Genomic DNA, 18,674 nt, shown 5'->3' with positions numbered 1-18,674 from the left:
TCATTATTTTTTGGATTATAAATGGAGTCAGTCTGATTCAAACCAATGCAATATCCAACTTTATAAATAAGTAAAAAAAAATAAAAATACCTGTTCAAAAAAGGGAAAAGAACCTGAAAGCCTTGAGCACAGACACAGGTGTCCTTAGGAGTGGGATGTATTCTGCAGGGGTAACAGCTCACTCATCCAAACTCAGAAAATTCTGAATTTAGTGCAATAACACACAGCAATTGTAAAGAGGTTTATAATTATCAATTAATTAATTCACTGTAGACACCTCTAAAATAGATGAGCAAGAACTGTTATCCTTTACAGTGGGAAACTAAGAATCTAGGAAAGCAAGCCAGAGCCATACAGTGATGGGAACTAAATGCAAAATTCACATTCCTCCTGACTCCAAATGCTAGCTCCATATCGGATTGAATTAATGTTCATCTCCAACAAAAATTACAGAAATAAGAAAAATAATTTAAAAAATCAATAATACCATTTGCAATGTTAATATCATACCTTCTGATTTCTTTGCATTTTCAAAATAATGACTGTCCAGAACGGCAGACATGCCTTACTTTAGCTATGTTTGATAAAACAGAAATGTATCTCATGCTCGAGTGTTCTTGGAAAGTAGCTGTTGTCAGAGAGTATGTAAAAACAGTATTTCTCTTTTTCAGGGAAGATGAAAGGAAGGTGGCAGTTCTTTTGGTAATATATGGCTATAAGCTCAAGTTAAATCTGTACAGCTTTCCTTAAAGCTGTTATTGAGAAGCCACAAATTATTGCAGATTGCATAACAACTGTTCCACCATAAAGTTATACTGATGTTGGGTAGATAAATGAAAATGGAATGCTACATTACAACAGTAATCAATCAGAAAAATAATCCAGAGACTAATCAATGTCTCTGAATAAGAGAACATTAATCCTTGATGAAGATATTACAAGCAAAATAATATCTAGCTTAGCTATCTAAATTCCACTCACCATCTTCTCGTATTATGTTTATCACGGAATCGAATTTCAGAGGACTCCAAAGAGCTGTTGCTCCAAGTCTGATTTTTTTCATTATTCTATTTAATTGTGTGCACTGTAATTTAATTTACTGTAATGCTGCCTCTATTGTGGCAATGCAAAATTCCTTGTAACAGTAACCCATTAAAGTATATTAAAAGTATTTATCATGATCCTCAAGAGTACAGATAACATTATGCACGGAAAACTGGGATTTAACATAATTGCTACGAATAATTCAAAGCAGTTCTTTTTGCATTTATCTATATGTAAAACAGCAAGAACAATAATCGTAAAGCAAAACTCAGCAAGATCAAATCTGGTCTTTATGAAGCTGCATGTAGATAAGTAAAATACTTCGGACTATAAATCACTACTCTGAAAAAGTGTAGATGGGAAAAAACAGTGTGAAAAGATCTACACTTCACCTAATTGCTGTAAACCATTGAGTTCCTTTATTTATAATTTCCTTGTCTCTTTTTTTTTTATATCTTCCTCTCTCTCACACATGAATGTGCTGCTTTTTTTTCTTCCTGAGTTTAATTTTTTTATGAAAACTTATTGCCTTCTCCAAGGGCACTGACGCTACTGTCAGGACTCACACTGGCTGTGCTGTTCAGGTTTGCAAATCCCATGTGTAGGAGAAGGGGATCTCCCAGTTGGATGCCTGGTCTCACAGCCAAACCTTTTTGGCAAGGTGAGACACCAGAGTCCCTCCGTGGACAGCGGCAGCAACTGAACGGCGCCAACAAGCACCAAATGATTCTCTGGCAGATGAAATCTGAATTACCTGAAATCAACTAGAGTTTGGCACAGATCTGGATGTCAAACTCGGACTTTTGGGTGTCAAATTGGCACCATTACAGAGAGAGGGAGATCTCCTCTGAGTTACTCAGCAGCTTGTTTCTAATGCATAATACATGTGTACACAGCTTTGCTTACTTTGCTGGAGTATTTAGAAAACCTTATGATACTATACAAACAAAAAATTTAAACTGTTTTCACATCAAAAATTTACTAAACATTTACAAGTTGGCAAAACAGAAAGCATGTTATCTTTCACTACTTCAAATAATACATATTTTTCTTCACAAAGGGCCATCTTTACTGTTCCCACACTCCTCTCTTTTGCCACTACAAAGTTTTTGGCTTTGCCTCCTTTAAAATTTCATGGTCCTCCATCACTTTTAACTCAGAAGAGACAGAATAAACCTGAAGCATTGTCTCAGTGTTTTGCCCCTTGGGAGTAGTCTAACATAGCAGAAGGAGAAGAACGTGTCCTACCTTTTAAAAAACCAGCAGTGTAAGTCTTACAAACATCCTGTCAGAGCTAAGAAATACATACGTCTATTCTAACATTGGATGTGAGGGAGTCGACGAAGACTTTTAATATCACCACTGTGTTGCATTAGTAATAAAAGAGATTTTTCAGCATCTGTTTGAGGTCTGATATAATTATTTTGTGAGGAAAATGTAATTTTCTCAAGTATCAGCCTTAGAATATGAAATTTTTAACACAGAGTTAAATTGTCCTCTTCGTTATTCTGTTTTGAAAATGCTATTACTAATTACATGAACGTATCATATCACTGAATGAATCGGGTTACCTGGAACTACTTAAAGTAATATATCTGGTTGAATCACTGCAACCATCCTAACATCTCACTCTTCAGACTGGGACTTTAGTCTAAAAATTAATAGATAATATTTGGAGACTGCATTTGAATTTCACTTGCTCACTCAGCAAAATACTAGGAGTGATTTATTCCTCCCACTGGTCACTAGAAAAACTGCTACTGGCTTCAGCAGTACAAGAACTGCACTCCTGGGATACTGAGAATATTAGAGGAGATCTTAGAGATTTCCTTAGGAGTTCAAGGAGATCATTCCAACAGTTTTCAAATTTTATCTAAACTACTAACTTTTTAAGTACTTAAATGAGTGTCCCACTTCCCTGACTGTTTTAACTTAACTTTGCATATAATCCAACTATGATCTTCTATTCTTCATCAGTAATTAATATAGGTCAAGGTTAGGAAGATATGGTAATCTTGATTTTGCTGCCATTTTTCCAATTCAAAACAAAAATCTGTGTTCCAGTTTTCCATGTGTATGCAGAAACATAAGTTTTTGTCACATAAAACCAAATAATTTCATAAAAAACAGGACAGAGGCTTCAGTTCAGTTCCCTTTAACAAACACACAAGCTTGCACAAATTGTTTGGTATTTATAGCTTTTTCCCAGAAACCACGGGTGAGTAAGTCATAGAATCAATGAGTCAGACTGTTTCCAATATTTACAACCCAAAATTTATAGTCCAAAATTTATCTCTGAGAGACGACAAGGCCATAAAGTTTTTTTGATTTGTTCAATTTAGGATTTGTCTCTCTTGGGGAATATTCACTGAGCAAAACACTAGCATAGCTATCTTCACCGAGGTCTTTTTGTTACTGCTGCCTCAGGGAAGGACTGGCTGAGACATGGTCAGGAGATAAAGATGGTACTTCTGTGATGCAGCAAATCCTGATGGCTAATTCTTGACTCTGATGGTAGGCCAGATCTTGCACCAGTGAAAACAAGCTCCAATATTGAGGAACAACAGCTACCTTGTGACCTGTGTCCCTTTTCAGGAGGTGGCACTGCACACAGGTAAGCATCTAAGCATACAAAAATAAGCTGCAGTAAATTGGGCTCTAGCTATAATATTGTAATACCTGTTTTCATAAGTAACATGTAAAAGTCTGCTGACACAAATTGGATGTCTTCACTCACAAATAACATTTTCTATAATAGTGCAACTAAAAAATTTCCAGCTGCCATGAGGGTAGGAACAGGTTGCTTACTGAGTGACATAAAGTTGTTGCCTCTAATGGGACCACAAAGTCCTGTTCACATGCTTCTACAGTGACCAGGCAGAAGATGTCAGAGAAGAACTGGAACCTGACTGGAGAAGTCAACAGACAGCCCTGCTGCCTGATTTTCAGACCTAGATCCTGATATCCAGGTTAGAGATGACAGGCAGCTTAAACCACAAGCCACATCTCTAGAGAAGACATTTTAGATATTTTTCTAGAACTTGGGAGACTCAAGCAAAGTGGAACTCACTGTGGCAGAGACAAGGAGCCACAGTGTGTCGTACATAGGCAGGAAACAGTAATTTGGGAGGCTGGAGGACCTAGAATGATACTGCTATCTTTCTCTGGTATAAAGGGTGGCCTGGTATTGATGCTTTCACTTTACCTGCTGCATGAAACGCAAAATGGAAAAAAAGGCGACACATCATCCACATTTAGGACATAGAAAGGTCTGGAGGCTTATTCAACTACATCTTGAGAAGAAAGTAAGTTTTATACCAAAGTGGAAGGAACACTGTCGAATAATTTGGTTATAATCTGAGAGTAATGCTACTTCAGCTATACTGCTCTTAAAATGGAAATGGTTTCATCTACCAGGAATTGCCTACCATTCTGCAGAAACATTTAGGAACTGGGTTACAAAACGATCTTGAAACTTGGAAAGCAATTATGTGTCTTTTGGGGACAGAAGAGCTGAACATTAAATAGCATGGGAATTTCAAATTGTTGATAAAAGACAGACATCCCTAGTCACTGCATAGAAGTCAACAGAAGGAACTGGCTAATATAGAATGACTTATGCTCAATCATGAATTACAGCTGTCTATCACACAACTTTATCTTTCTCCCTCTCTACACATAGACATACAGATAAAAAGCTTTTAAAAAGCTTTCCTCAAGCCTGGCTCCTCTAAGCAAGGTCAGAGCGGTTAAGCCATCCAGCCAAAACAAAGGAGACCTATTCTTAGACCCAAGAGGTACCAGGGAAAAGACTGTTTTCTCTGCAGCAAGATAGGCTGTGTCCTTCGATGGAATGTAAAACTCAAGAGAGGGAAGTCAGAAAAATCTTCAACATAAATACAACACACCACCTTCGGAAGGAAAAACCCATACAATAAGGAAACAAATAAACTTGACAGAAATGGAAACAAATGGACTTTCCCAAATTCTATAGACAAATTGAAATAGTCAGGGTCTACTGTGGTGCAGATCATTTGAAGTGGTACAAATTGAAGGACAATAGGCAGGTGACCTTTCTAGCCAGGTTCCAAATCCAAAGTTACTGGTCAACGATATTAAGGAGATGCCTGATAACACAGGTGAGCTTTCTGATAGGTAAGGGACTATCAAGAGGATGGCGTCAGGCTCTTTTCAGTGGTGCCCAGTGACAGGACAATGGGCATAAACTGGAGCACAGGAAGCTCCACCTGAAGATGAGAAAAAGCTTCTTGACTTTGAGGGAGACACAGCATTGGAACAGGCTGCCCAGAGAGGATGTGGAGTCTCCTTCTCTGGAAATATTTAAAACCTGCCTGGACATGATCCTGTGCAACCTGCTCTAGGTGAACCTGCTCTAGCAGGGGTTAGACTAGATGATCTCCAGAGGTCCCTTCCAACCACTGTCATTCTGTGATTCTGTGAGTAACACTGGAGGAAACAGTGATAAAGACAGTCTCTTCTTTTAATCTATGCCTGCCAACCAATTTACATTTTCTCTGTATAAGGAGAAAGCATGTTCTTCAGAACTTTTTTTTTTTTTTTTCAGGTAAAATCTAGCTTTAGAGTTTGAAAGCCTTTGGTACCTTCTGACATGGTCACTTAAAGGAAAAACTGAGAGAATGCAGATTATAGTAGACTTTCAATGAGTTAAATGTCCTTTTCAAAATGACCCTTTAAAGATTTCAGTTTGGTGTTCTCTGGTTTTTATTCTCTTCCTTTTCTCTGCACTTTTCTTTGTTGCTGGTTGTTTATTATAGTCCTTACAGCCTCCTAGCAGTCAGTATCAGGAAGCTGGAGAGATCTAGGACAGGAAAAAAGAATGTGTTGCAGCAGAAGCAATGTGCTGCTGTAACTCATGCTCATATTGAAGGTACGCTGAGAGCCTAACCCTGCTCTTGAATGTAAACCCATTTATGGGGCAAAATGTGTGTAAATTGTAAGGTACCATGGCTGTAGAGATAAAAATATAATGTAAATAATACTTTTACATATAGCAAAGAAAAACATAACAGAAAAAGATTAAATGGATGAGCACAAATTAGTGATTTAAAACTAGCTATTCATGCTTCTGGATGTGAGGCCGTTTTCTAAACCCAGTGCCACACATTGCTTTATCCTTCCCTTTGAGATTTTACAGCTAAAGGTGATAAAGGAATACTTCAATGAAACAAAAACATTATACCTAAAAAATAAACATTTCAGGGATTTTGGATCAAAACTCCCAGCAGGCTGGAAGTGAATCTACAGGTTCTGTTTTAAAGAACTAAGACGGAATTTTTGTAGACATTCCCAAATTTGTATCTCCAACTATAACAGCTGAAACCTCATCATGACACATTGGTCTTAACTACCATAGCCATAGGCTAGAGCAAGCAACCTCACTGCTACAAGCGGAGCGGCACCAGTGTAAAACCTGGTGCAACAGACCAATAGATTACTTTTTTTTTTTTTTTACTTTCTAGTGTTTAATTTCTTGTTCTTGTTCAGAATGCTGCCACTCTCATTTCAAAGGAAATATTGCATACATAACCATACCGCATAAGCTTAAACACTTGTAACAGGCAGGGACACTCAAAGGCTTTTGAAACTCAGGATGCTAAAGAAGACATTTTTGTTCTCATCTTTAAGTAAAGCTAGGAGTGGGAAAAAACATAATGCAATACTTGGATCATGACTTTCAGTGGCAGTGGGTCTTCTTTGGAAAGTACTTAACCCACAGATTAATGAAAGGCAGATAGTTCTACTGCAACTAACTCTTCTGTGATGAAACCTTTCCTTAGTAGCTAGTTTGAACAACAACTGAAAATAGAAGAAGAAACCAGTTAAAAGTTCGCTCAGTAGCTGACAAAACATTGAGTCCCGGACAAACAGTTTATGTAATTTTTCAAAGCTGCAGTGAAGGCTTGTTCTCTAATTTCCTATGTTTTATAGGAAAGAAACAGGAATCTTTAGCAACAGCATCCTCCAAATAGCCAGGACAAAAGACGTCAGTAAGGGGAAGTTTAAACAACTAAAGAAATGGGTAGTAAGCAGAAATTGTACACAACAGGAATTGGTGTTGACCGGATTTCTCTCGGTAAAAAGTAAGACTTTAAATTGGAGTGGCAATTAAACATCAGTATTCAAGAGATTCAACCCAAGCACTAAGACTTACATTTTCCTTCTTGTGTGACAGCCCACGTGCTACTGTAGCAATTGATGTTTTAGCTTTACTTTATCTAATATATAGCCTTATTATCAGGCTACACATTAATTTCCAAATCCTGCTTTATGTAAATAAAAAGTGGTTCAAAAAGATGTTTGGAGGATCTGTGACATCTGTGACTGCAAAGGCAATGTGAGCCTTTTCAGTTTAAACAGTTAATCTGTCTTGCAAGAAGTGTCTTGCAGGTAATGAACAGTGAGTTTCCAGGAAAAAATAATGAGGTTAAAAATAAATTTTTGCTTTTTTTAACAAAATGAAAAGCAATCAAAAATATTCCTTTGAGTAACACTTAAAATGTTATTAAAGCAAAATCAAAACATTTTATTGTTCTTAGGTTATTCAGCTCTTCCAAACGTATTCACTTAGGTCAATTTTTAAACAAAAAAGTTCTTTAAAACAAAAAAGCACAAACATTTTACCCTAAAAAATTTTCAACTACAACAGTTGCACATTTTCAAGATTTCTCTTACTCCCCTTCTTTGTTTCAGAATTTTGGAGCCTCCACATGCCTCTTTTCTACATAATTTTGTGTTCACTGGCATATTTCCATCATCTCTTTCTTTGAATGTTCCCACTATAAAGTTACACATACAATGGGAAAGACAAAATATAAAATTCTGTACAAGGTAGAGTTTTTCTTTCGCGAAAAATGTATATGTTCCTTTTTTTTTTCCCCTAAGCCTGTCCTCTTCCCTTTCTCAATGTATTTTTTGCCTTTTCTATGCCTTATTCACCATTTTAGTTACTAAGCTGGGATCACGGACTTCATTTGCTCTCTTTTACCACCATTATCCATACCAATTAATTACTGGTATTATGCTACACGTAGTCATTCCAGGCAAGCCTCACAATGTACAGTCTCATCTACTCTGGTATAGTTAATCTCTGAACAAAAACATATCAAGAAGAGAAGATGTCATGTTGCAGCTAAGTACCATGGCTGGACTACAATTAATGCTGTTGATCTGTCCTCACTCTTGTCATTAAGGGCGAGGTCCCACCTCAGACCAGTGTCCCTTAGATCAGTGTTTTCTCTCCAGTCAGAAGAGGGTTCTTAGGGAAATGTGGAAGGGGAGGACTATGTTTTTGGCTGTTCCCACATACTCTCCCCAAACTCCAGCAACATACAGTCAGGTCATGCAGCCCTTAAAGGCAGTTCTAACGATACTATTGTGGTTATTTTATCTCTGGCCCTGTATGTTCTTGGTTTTCCAACAAAAATTTTCCTTTCACTCCCATTTGCATGAAATCATTGCCATTTTGCTTTCTCACAAACGATGTTCTGTAGTTCCACAAAACACAAAGACCAAGTTACATAGACTATTTAGTGCATGTTTATTGCACATTGGTGTATAATTTATCTGAATTAAAAAGTACTGCTCATATAAAAAATCTAAAAGCAGTGAGTATGGAGAAATGGTGCAAGCCCCAAGACTGTGCTCTCTCCTGTGAAACTCTGGCCGGTAACCAGTTCAAGAAATAGAAGGGTTTAAGAAACACTGCTACATATTTTTCTGCTTGTTTTAAAGAGAATCCTTACTGCTATAGTTTACATAGAAAAAAGTTATTCCAGCTCACTGCATACTTTTATTTTTGTTAAAGAGAAAGTAAAAGTATCCATTGCATGGTTGAAAAGGAGAAAATCTTCATCTATGTATGAAAGCAATCAATTCATTCCACTTGTAATGAGATTCCTCCTGTCACTTCAGTTTGATTGTTTACCTTTACAATTGCTCCCCATGCTGTTTAGCAAAAGAAGAAAAAGAAATGGAAAGAATCAAAAGCTAAGCAACTCAACGTAACTATGTTTCATCTCATCACTACCTGTTCTGAATAATGTATTTGCATATTTATAACACTGTCTTACTACAGGAATGACAACCTTTAGTGGCAGCATGTAAACCAGCAAGATAGTGAGAGCTCAACCTGTTCTAAGAACTCACTGGAAACTGGCTGTGCTCTTACGGTGGGCACAATCCTCAGTGGTTGTGGCTGCACTCAACATGTTGAACAATACCTTCTCTATGATTTAAAAATAAATAGGAATTATTCAGCTAATAAATATTTCAAATTTTAGTGAAGTTTCACATGCCAAATCAAAAGGAAGAAGTATCTAAAAGCCAGCATCATCTTCTGTTGTGTTTAGTGGACTGTTCATGCTTCATGATGGTGCTTGCTTTTCCTGTCAGAACACTCTAGGACCTTTCTCCTGTTACAGAAAACTAAATTTCTGCTGAGCCAGTCACATTAGCTTAAGTACAGAGATTTAAGTACTCACATTAGCCACGCTGCTCTGGAAGAATCGTTAAGTTTTCCTTATATCCCAAATAATGTTCCGCAAAACTCCTGTGGTTACACTTGGGCATCCCTTCAAGAATTTCTAACACTACTTTCTGTGACACATGTATAAGTTCTGTGGTATTTAGTGCACAATTGTTCATAATATTAATTTTAAGTAAGTTGCATTCCCTTTTCAAATTAATCTATCCTGTTCCCACACAATAGGCACAGTGGATACCCAAAAATCTCAAATCACTTTTAACAAGGGTCCCCTGAGGCTCTAGAAAAGAACAGCTCAAATTCTTGAGTCTCTCAAATTTAGCCACAAGATGGAAGGAAAAGCAGATATACCTCACTTGACAGAGTCTGCTTCCCAGAACTGGAAACTGCCCCTCCATATGCCCAAAATCACAGAGTATGGCCAGAATTGCAGAGCCAAGCACGTGCCTACTGTCATTTTGGCACCAGAAAAACCCAAATCAGTGCATTAGTTCTTTTCAAACACTAAGTACCTAAGGATTTACGGCATAAATGTATTTAGTATTTTCCAGCAGAAATTCTGTTTCTGCTGCTCTGACGTATCTCAGCATCCAGCTGCACTGGACTGGTAAAAGCACATGTGCCGGCAGTTTGCCTAGGAACTACTATGGTTCATTGTATAATATAGACAATTTTAAGGAAATTCTAGTTCACAGAGACAAATTACACAGTTTTTTCTTGAAAATTCCTCCAGAAGGAAGACTCATCCACCAACAGACATACGTCGATTTTTTCTATGGTACAAAATAACCACAACAAGCCTCTAGACTTTGTTGATTTGTATTTAAATAGTAAAAAAACCCCAACTGTGTATATGAGACTAGTGGACTTGTTTTATGGCAAGAAAACTGTTTTAACCAGAGCAAAGTGTACTTTCCTTAGCGATGTAGCAATTCATGCTATTATTTATGCTCACAGTCAAATATATTTTCTTTAAGTTTTACCAGTATGTCAACCTGAACATCTTCTCTGAAATGCTATTGTAACTATTACCCATCCCATGATCATTCTCAGCCTCTTTTGCTTGGAACTAGTAAAACCGATGTACATGGAACAGATAATCCCTATCTCTCACTGTAATTGAACAGGGATTTTGTTTTCTTTCGAGTCAGTAATGTCTAAATTGGATTAAGATAATAGTCACTTACAAGACCTTCTTTACAGAAGTTGCTTTCATTGCTGCTATATTTAATACTAGAATTTTATTCTACACCATTCTCATATGAATAAGTTTCCATGAAATTCACACTTAACTTCAGATTACACTTAAGGACTAAATACTTCATGAAGAGGAAAAAAATACCCTGATTTTTGTTTTTGCTGACATATTCATGAAAGAATACAATAATTGTCACGCTGGCACTGTTCATTACGATCAGATGAAATTCAAATGATATGATAAGAGTGACCGATCTCAAAATCAGAGGACTTTTAGTCTATCTATTTATGTGTGTTTAAACATCTTTAGCTGGTAACGAGCCCTTCGCACTCCCTGTCCGGGCAATCGCTGCTCTTGGCAATAATAATCTGAGAGCGTGGCTGAGAATGGAGCTGACAGATGCAAGACTGATGGAAATTACTGCTAGTTAGCAGCACATGCATTCATTCATCCAGGGAGTAATTTTTTATCATTCCAGAAGTAAGCTAAAAGTCATAAAATATTTTGTCAATACCTAGAAATAAATCTGTAGTGTATTCAACGTTTATGAACATAAAATATAATGTTAAATAGATAATTGAAGTGTCAGTATGCTCAATGTTGTAAAAAAATCTCTGAAAAAATGGAATACATTCTGTGTGCCTAATTTGTCTGTTTTGTGAGGTTTTTTTCAATATTGCAACTGGAGAGCTCATAATGCACGTGTGACTGCTGATATGCATTTCCAAGACCAAATAATGCCAACCATAAAATCCTGATTAGTCTTTCCTTTACTCTAGCATATTATTGCTTTCATTATTTTAGCTACTGAGATGAATGACAGAGGTGACAGAAAGGAAAGAAGAATAATGCACATTATTAAAGGCAATATACAGTGCAGTGAAATTAGCAGTCATTATTTCTGTGTTGACCATAATACTGCTGTACTAGAGACTGTAAAGTAAGATGTTACAGTGCAATCAGTACTTGTTCTTGGTATCAAATATATATGAAGCTTCCTTACCTTACAAATAATTACCTTAGGTGCATTGACCAGGCAGTGATTCCAAACACAATTTTTTTCCTTTATCTATAGTGCATTTTTACACACATTAAGCAAAACGTTATCTTTTTATTAGAATGATGCCCTGAATAAATATTCAATCCTTTAAAAAAAATTCCATCTCGAAAGAAACAATAAACAAAAGAGAAAACTTATTTATGTACACCAATATTACAGCAGTAATCTATACAAGCTATACTTTCTCAGGAGAAACAGACTTTTCCCAGAACAAATGAACTTTAAGATGGTTTCTCTTTTAGACGAATTATCTAAGTAACAGTGGCAATGTAGTAACTGTGGAGGTCTACAATTATATGGGAAGCAAGGTTTGTGTAGCAAGAGAAAAATTGTATTCAAGTAATTGATGTAACTTGAAAAAATCAAACTAGTCTTGGACTCAGAGACTATTATGAGTCTATTAATTAAGTCATTAATAAGTAGACAGGCAATAGAAGTGTAACAGCTAACGCATAAATGTTTCGACACTAACTGCAACTGGAATCCACATACAGTACCTTAGCTTTATCCCTCATGGATCCTTTCCCCAGGATGGACATTTTTGCACCTGTTTCTTCTTGTAACCTCTTCAAAGAGTTTCCTCTTGGTCCAAGCAATTTCCCAACAAAATTGAACTAGAAAGCAAAGAAGAAAACTATTTTAGAACAAGTGGTACTTTTTCAAAAACTTAATAAATCTTTATAAACAAGCTACCTAAAAAAGAAAAGTTTAATTTCCTTTAAAGAAATACTCCTACTTAGTTCTGAGCCTAATTCCTTGGGATACAAGTCTGGAGAACTGAGGTATCCTCTCATCTAGCCTGGAAGGCAGTGAAAGCATTCATGGTTTATTTGAACCCCAGGAGGCTTCTCTCTAGGTCAAAAATGGCCAGTGGCTGCTTAGCTTTAGCTAACTGTTAAACAAGATCTTTGCTTATCAGATGGTACAGGTGAAACCCAGAGAATACATAACATTCTTTCCTGAGTTAGCCAGTTTTATTGGCAAAGTAATATATTCTGCAAAGTTAGAGCTTTAGATGGATTTTTAGGAATTGATGTTTTACACATTGATTTTAAAATAAGTGCTGTTTTGTGTATTGGCTTCAAATACCTGTTTTGCCAGCAACAGAACAAATCACAAACAATAGATCACTCTAGATATTCAAGGCTATTTTCTGAGACGATTTTGAAGAACATCGGGCTTTGTCTGGCATGCTGCTAATATTCTTAAACATTGAACATTTTATGTGACACATACAACATTTTTTTGTATATGAAGAGGCCCTCCTCTTCTTTGAAGCTCCAAAATATTTTTTTTAAGCTTGTGTGCTTGTATTTTTTTTTTTAACTCTCTCTGTTGATTTCAACTCTTTAATAAATCCTACCCCATTTTGGATTTAGAGATGATGCCCCAACATGTCATCAACAATCCTATGTCTTGAAACTGTAGCTATGCTACTTCCAGGCACAACTTGGCTTAAAATAAGTCGTTGGCTTCAAATTGATTAAATTAAACGAAACAGTGAGGAAGGAATGGCAAGGACTAAATTTCGACTTTAATACTAGACCTTGGACTTAATCTATTGACAGAAGAAAGATTTAAATAATTCCACATCTCATGTATGTGAAGATTTACTAGAGGCAGCTGAACAAACAGTATAGCTTTTATTCCTCTACAGGGACACCCTTACGTGCAGAATGGCTGTTCACAAGTTACAAAACAAAATCCTTTGTGACACCCATACACCACCAATCAGAGAAGAATCATCTACTGCTGCATCCTTTTGGTGTCTCTTAATATTAATAAAAGCAGCCCCTTGAAAGCCGAAAGAGCTATACTGCTATGTAAGTTTGGAGGAGACTACCAGAAGGCCAGCCAAAGCTCGACTCCATTTGTTCTCTGAATGGAATAAAACTATTAAAATATACTCTATGAAGATTTATGCTGACCATTTATATTCAAACACTTCATAAACTGTCTAATAATTACTCTGACATATGGCTGCAAAGGAGCAGTATGGCCAGCATAAACTATGTACAAAGTGAATTTTAATCACTTCACAGGAAATAAGTGGCTGGGGATTTTAATTCTATTGATTATGTAGCAGACAGACAGTCACATTTCATCCACCTTCTAAAAAACACACATCAGGAAGCAAGCAATTACTTCCAACTGAGTAACTGAATTGCTTTTAATTCAGTTTTGGCTAAAGTTGCAGAAAAGCCAGTGCACTATATCAGACATTCAACTGTTGTGCTGAGTCCTCCCAGCCACTGGCTATCCTCAGCACCAGTCTATAATCACAAAACTCCTGAAAGTAGTAACAGAGTAACTTTAACTCAATAACTTATGAAAAATGAAATCCTTTATGTTCACACGTGGGTAAAAACAGCAGAAAAGTAAGAAATTTGAAACACAATTTTATTGATCTTTCTCATTTTATTAAGATATGCGGATAAGAACCTGAGCAGAATTACTTTTAACAATGGAAAGTTTAAGCTCCAGTTATGGTCACAGACACAGCCAAAGCATACAGCTACAGTGAAGGAAAACGTGAAAACTCAGGGAGTTTGACTGCATATAATCACAGAATCATAGAATCACTAGGTTGGAAGACACATCTGAGATCATCAAGTCCAACCATCAAATGACAACCCTTGCCCACAAACATTCCTCGTTCAGACACTGCCACTGCAGAACTTATTTTGCAATCTTAGTTCTGATCCAATTCCACCATGTGTACAAATTTCTCCAAATAATAGTAGGTCTAAGTCTGTGGGATATCTCTGGGATATCTGATCGTATCAGGAGAGGATAGCTGAGAAATGGTGACATACCGAAGAGAGAGTATTAACAGAAAATTTCCACTACTGGGGAGAAAACAGACTTTCACTTGAAAAACATGGTTATTGTTGTGTTACTGGATGTTTTCTATAGCTGGCTTAACTTCTCAGTTCTATTTATGAATGACAGCTGGGCTTTCCATGTGCTTGTAGAAACCCTTCCCGGTTTATGGTACAGATTTTGCACACTATTTTCTTTAATTTTTTTATCATTTGCATAGAGGAGACAGATGCATGTCTTCAGGGGAAAATGATCAGGTAGCAGAGGATGCTTTACTTATAATCAAATGCACATGAGGCTTTGTGTGTCAACATCTGAGCAATAAAGATTCTCCTATGTAGAATAAAACCTGTCAGAGAATATATCTTGATAGGTCTTTTGAGTTTCCACAGTCAGTCTTCTCAACATCTTTCTCAACCAATATACACAGTTTTACCACATTTATCTGCATTTAATCACTTTCACACTCTACCCCGCACAATCATTCAGACTGTAAGGTACCCAAAGCCAACACTCTGGCTTCTCAGCCTCCATCAAAATTTTTATTCATAAATTTTTTTTTATACTCTTATAGAATGAGCCAAAAAAAGATACTTCATATGTGGACACACAGAGATTATGCTCTTTCCCCAAACTGTGCTGCTCCCATCCAACTGCAAAGGTTTGTGCTTACTCATAGAGAACACTTATTGACAGTGTGAGACATTCTGCTCCAGTCTATATGCTAGGACTGAATGTTTAAAACTAAAGATTAGATACCCAACAAGTATACTGAAAATGGAGAAGCCTTAAGAACTAACTACATGAAATTTCTTACCAAAAACCTGCCTATGTTAGTGAAAACCTTACAGATGTGCCCCATGCATGAATACACATATAATCACAGACTTGCTCATGTCCAAAACCCCTTGCAGTAAAACATGCTGCACATCAACACACCTCACTTGCTTCAGGCTAAGACACTGGGAAGAGAATCCCTAAAACTAACCAGGTGTAGTCAAGCCGGATAACAGCACAGGAAGTCTGTCTCCCAGTGTCAGCATTTATTCTATCAATATACCATACATGGTTTCTGTGAAATGTCAGAGATTAATTATAACCTGTACTGTAAACAAAACTCAAAATAAATCCTCCAGCTTACATACAAGTGGCATTTTCAGGGGTTGGTATTGAGACTGGTGCTATTTAACATTTTTGTCAGCAACATGAACAGTGGGATTGAGTGCACCCTCAGCAAGTTTGCCGATGACACCAAGCTGTGTGGTGCAGTCGACACTCTGGAGGGAAGGGAGGCCATCCAGAGGGACCTGGGCAGGCTGGAGAAGTTCAACAAGGCCAAGTGCAAGGTCCTGCACCTGGGTCGGGGCAATCCCAAGCACATACACAGGCTGGGTGATGAGTGGATCAAGAGCAGACCTGTGGAGAAGGACTTGGGGGTGTTGGTGGGTGAAAAACCGAATATAAGCCAGCAGTGTGTGCTGGCAGTCCAAAAAGCCAATCATATCCTACGCTACATCAAAAGAAGTGTGGCCAGCAGGTTGAGTGAGGTGATTCTGCCCCTCTACTCTGCTCTGGTGAGATCCCAGCTGGAGCATGGTGTTCAGCTCTGGGGCCCTCAACATAAGACGGACATGGATCTGATCAAGCAAGTCCAGAGGAGGGCCACAAAGATGACCAGGGGGCTGGAGCACCTCCTCTGTGAGGACAGGCTGAGAGAGTTGGGGTTGATCAGCCTGGAGAAGAGAAGGCTCCAGGGAGACCTTATTGCAGCCTTCCAGCATTTAAAGGGGGCCTACACGAAAGATGGGGAGGGACTCATTGTCAGGGAGTGTAGCGATAGGATGAGATGTAACAGTTTCAAATTGAAAGAGGGTAGATTTACATTAGCTATAAGGTAGAAATTCTTCACTGTGAGGGTGGTGAAACACTGGAACAGGTTGCTCAGAGAAGCTGTGGCTGCCCCCTCCCTGGCAGTGTTCAAGGCCAGGCTGGTTGGGGCTTTGAGCAACCTGGTCTGGTGGGAGGTGTCCCTGCCAAGGCAGGGGTCACTTCCAACCAAAACCATTCTATGATTCTATGAATGTTGTGATAGTCTTAAGGGTACTACAGCACCTCAGGAAGATAATCTCTATTTTCATTGCCATCTCTTTGATGTAGCCCAAATACATATACATCCCCACTAGAACTGTAACACTTCTTATTTTAATTACAAGCAGTAACAAGGTATATGCTTGCCATTCAGAAAAAGTGTTTGTGTCAGTGACTCTTTCTTTTTTATACACAGATCATGTTCAGAACAGTAATAAAACCTTGATAAATAAGAAATGGGACAGACAAAAGTTTCCAGCTGTAAGATAAAGCAGCACAAAGGCCTGAACTGGGAGAATAAATTAATATCTTCCAGAAACAGCAAAACAGAAATAGAATGGGCTTGGCAATATGAAATAGGTTTGTTATTTCTTAGTGTGTTCTGTTCGCCATTGCTATCAGCTCCTTTGTGGGGTGACAAAATGTCTTTCCCTTTTCAGAGCTACTTATCCTCCCAAATTCCTCTCCTTATTCATGGGGAAGAAACTCCTTCTAAATTCAGTCCTGTGCTAAAGGGGAGGAGACAAAGAAATTACTCACTCTTTAATAAAACCTTTCTGATTGAGATCTGCTTATAAATTAGTTTTCTTCTGGTCCTATTCTAGGACTTCCAATAGTTAATTTACTTCAGAATAGCATTTATTTTAAGAGTAACTCACCCTTTAATATGCACAAGGGACTTCCCTTCATGTTAAGGCAGTACTGGACAATTATGAAGGCAAATTTTATTTTTCTCAACATTTCATAAACATGACAATGCCCATAATAATATGCTTTAACTTTTGGTCAGCCCTGAATTGGTCAGGAAGTTGGACTAGATGATGGCTGTATGTCCCTTCCAACTGAAACTATCCTATTCTATTCTATAGCTCAGCATTCTGCAGAGTTCAAGCTTGTCTCCCACTGTATGTAGCTGCTTACTTCAATAACTTCAATATCTAGTACTTTTGGGTTTTTCTAAAATGAACTTAAGTATTCTAGATAAGAATGTAACATTAGTTTTTATTACAGCAATGTGATGTTTCCTGTCTGTGGAGAAGACCTTTGAAGAAACTTGTCTGATAGAACTGAACTTTGCAGACCTCTACTTTAACAAGGTATCTGTGGTGGGTTGACCCTGGCTGGATGCCAGGTGCCTACCAAAGCTGCTCTATCACTCCCCCTCCTCAGATGGCCAGGGGACAGAAAATATAACAAAAGGCTCAAGGGTCAAGATAAGGACAGGGAGAAATCACTCACCAATTACTGTCACAGGCAGAACAGATTCCACTTGGGGAAATTATTTTAATTTATTACCAAACAAATCAGAGTAGGATAATGAGAAAATAAAAAACCCCTAAATCTTAAAACACCTTCCTCCCACCCCTCCCTTCTCCCCAAGCTCCACTTCACTCCTGATTTCTCTACCTCCTCCCTCCAGCAGCACAGGGGGTCAGGGAATGGGAGTTGTGGTCAGTTCATCACGTTCCTTCTGCTACTCCTTCTTTCTCAGGGGGAGGACTCCTCACGTTCTTCCCCTCCTCCAGCATGGGTCCCTTCCATAGGGTGCAGTCCACCTGGAAGAGACTGCTCCAGCATGAATCCCCCACAGGGTCACAAGTCCTGCCAGCAAACCTGCTCCAGCATGGGCTCCTCTCTCCACAGGGCCACAGGTCCTGCCAGGAGCTTGCTCCAGCATGGGCTTCTCATGGGGTCACAGCCTCCTTCGGGCATCCACCTGCTCGGGTGTGGGGTCCTCCAGGGGCTGCAGGTGGGTATCTGCTCCACCATTAACCTCCATGGGCTGCAGGGGGACAGCCTGCCTCACCATGGTCTTCACCACAGGTTGCAGGGGAATTGCTGCTCTGGTGCCTGAAGCACCTCCTCAACCTCCTTCTTCACCAACCTTGGTGTCTGCAGAGTGTTTCTCTCACATGTTCTTGCTCCTCTCTCCAGTT

The 18,674-nt window shown here is 38.2% G+C and overlaps 1 protein-coding gene across 1 annotated transcript in view; it reads right to left on the bottom strand.

Moving 5' to 3' along the window:
- KHDRBS2 (KH RNA binding domain containing, signal transduction associated 2) overlaps positions 1-18,674 on the bottom strand; it is a 372,404-nt gene that overhangs the window by 215,065 nt on the left and 138,665 nt on the right. The window contains 1 exon segment of the mRNA XM_086461500.1: positions 12,324-12,440. Within this exon segment, the coding sequence (XP_086317626.1) occupies positions 12,324-12,440 (117 nt within the window).

Source organism: Leptosomus discolor, chromosome 2, assembly GCF_034619465.1.
Source record: "Leptosomus discolor isolate bLepDis1 chromosome 2, bLepDis1.hap2, whole genome shotgun sequence".
NCBI classification, from domain to species: domain Eukaryota; kingdom Metazoa; phylum Chordata; class Aves; order Leptosomiformes; family Leptosomidae; genus Leptosomus; species Leptosomus discolor.
This window is presented reverse-complemented; position numbering and strand designations above follow the sequence as displayed.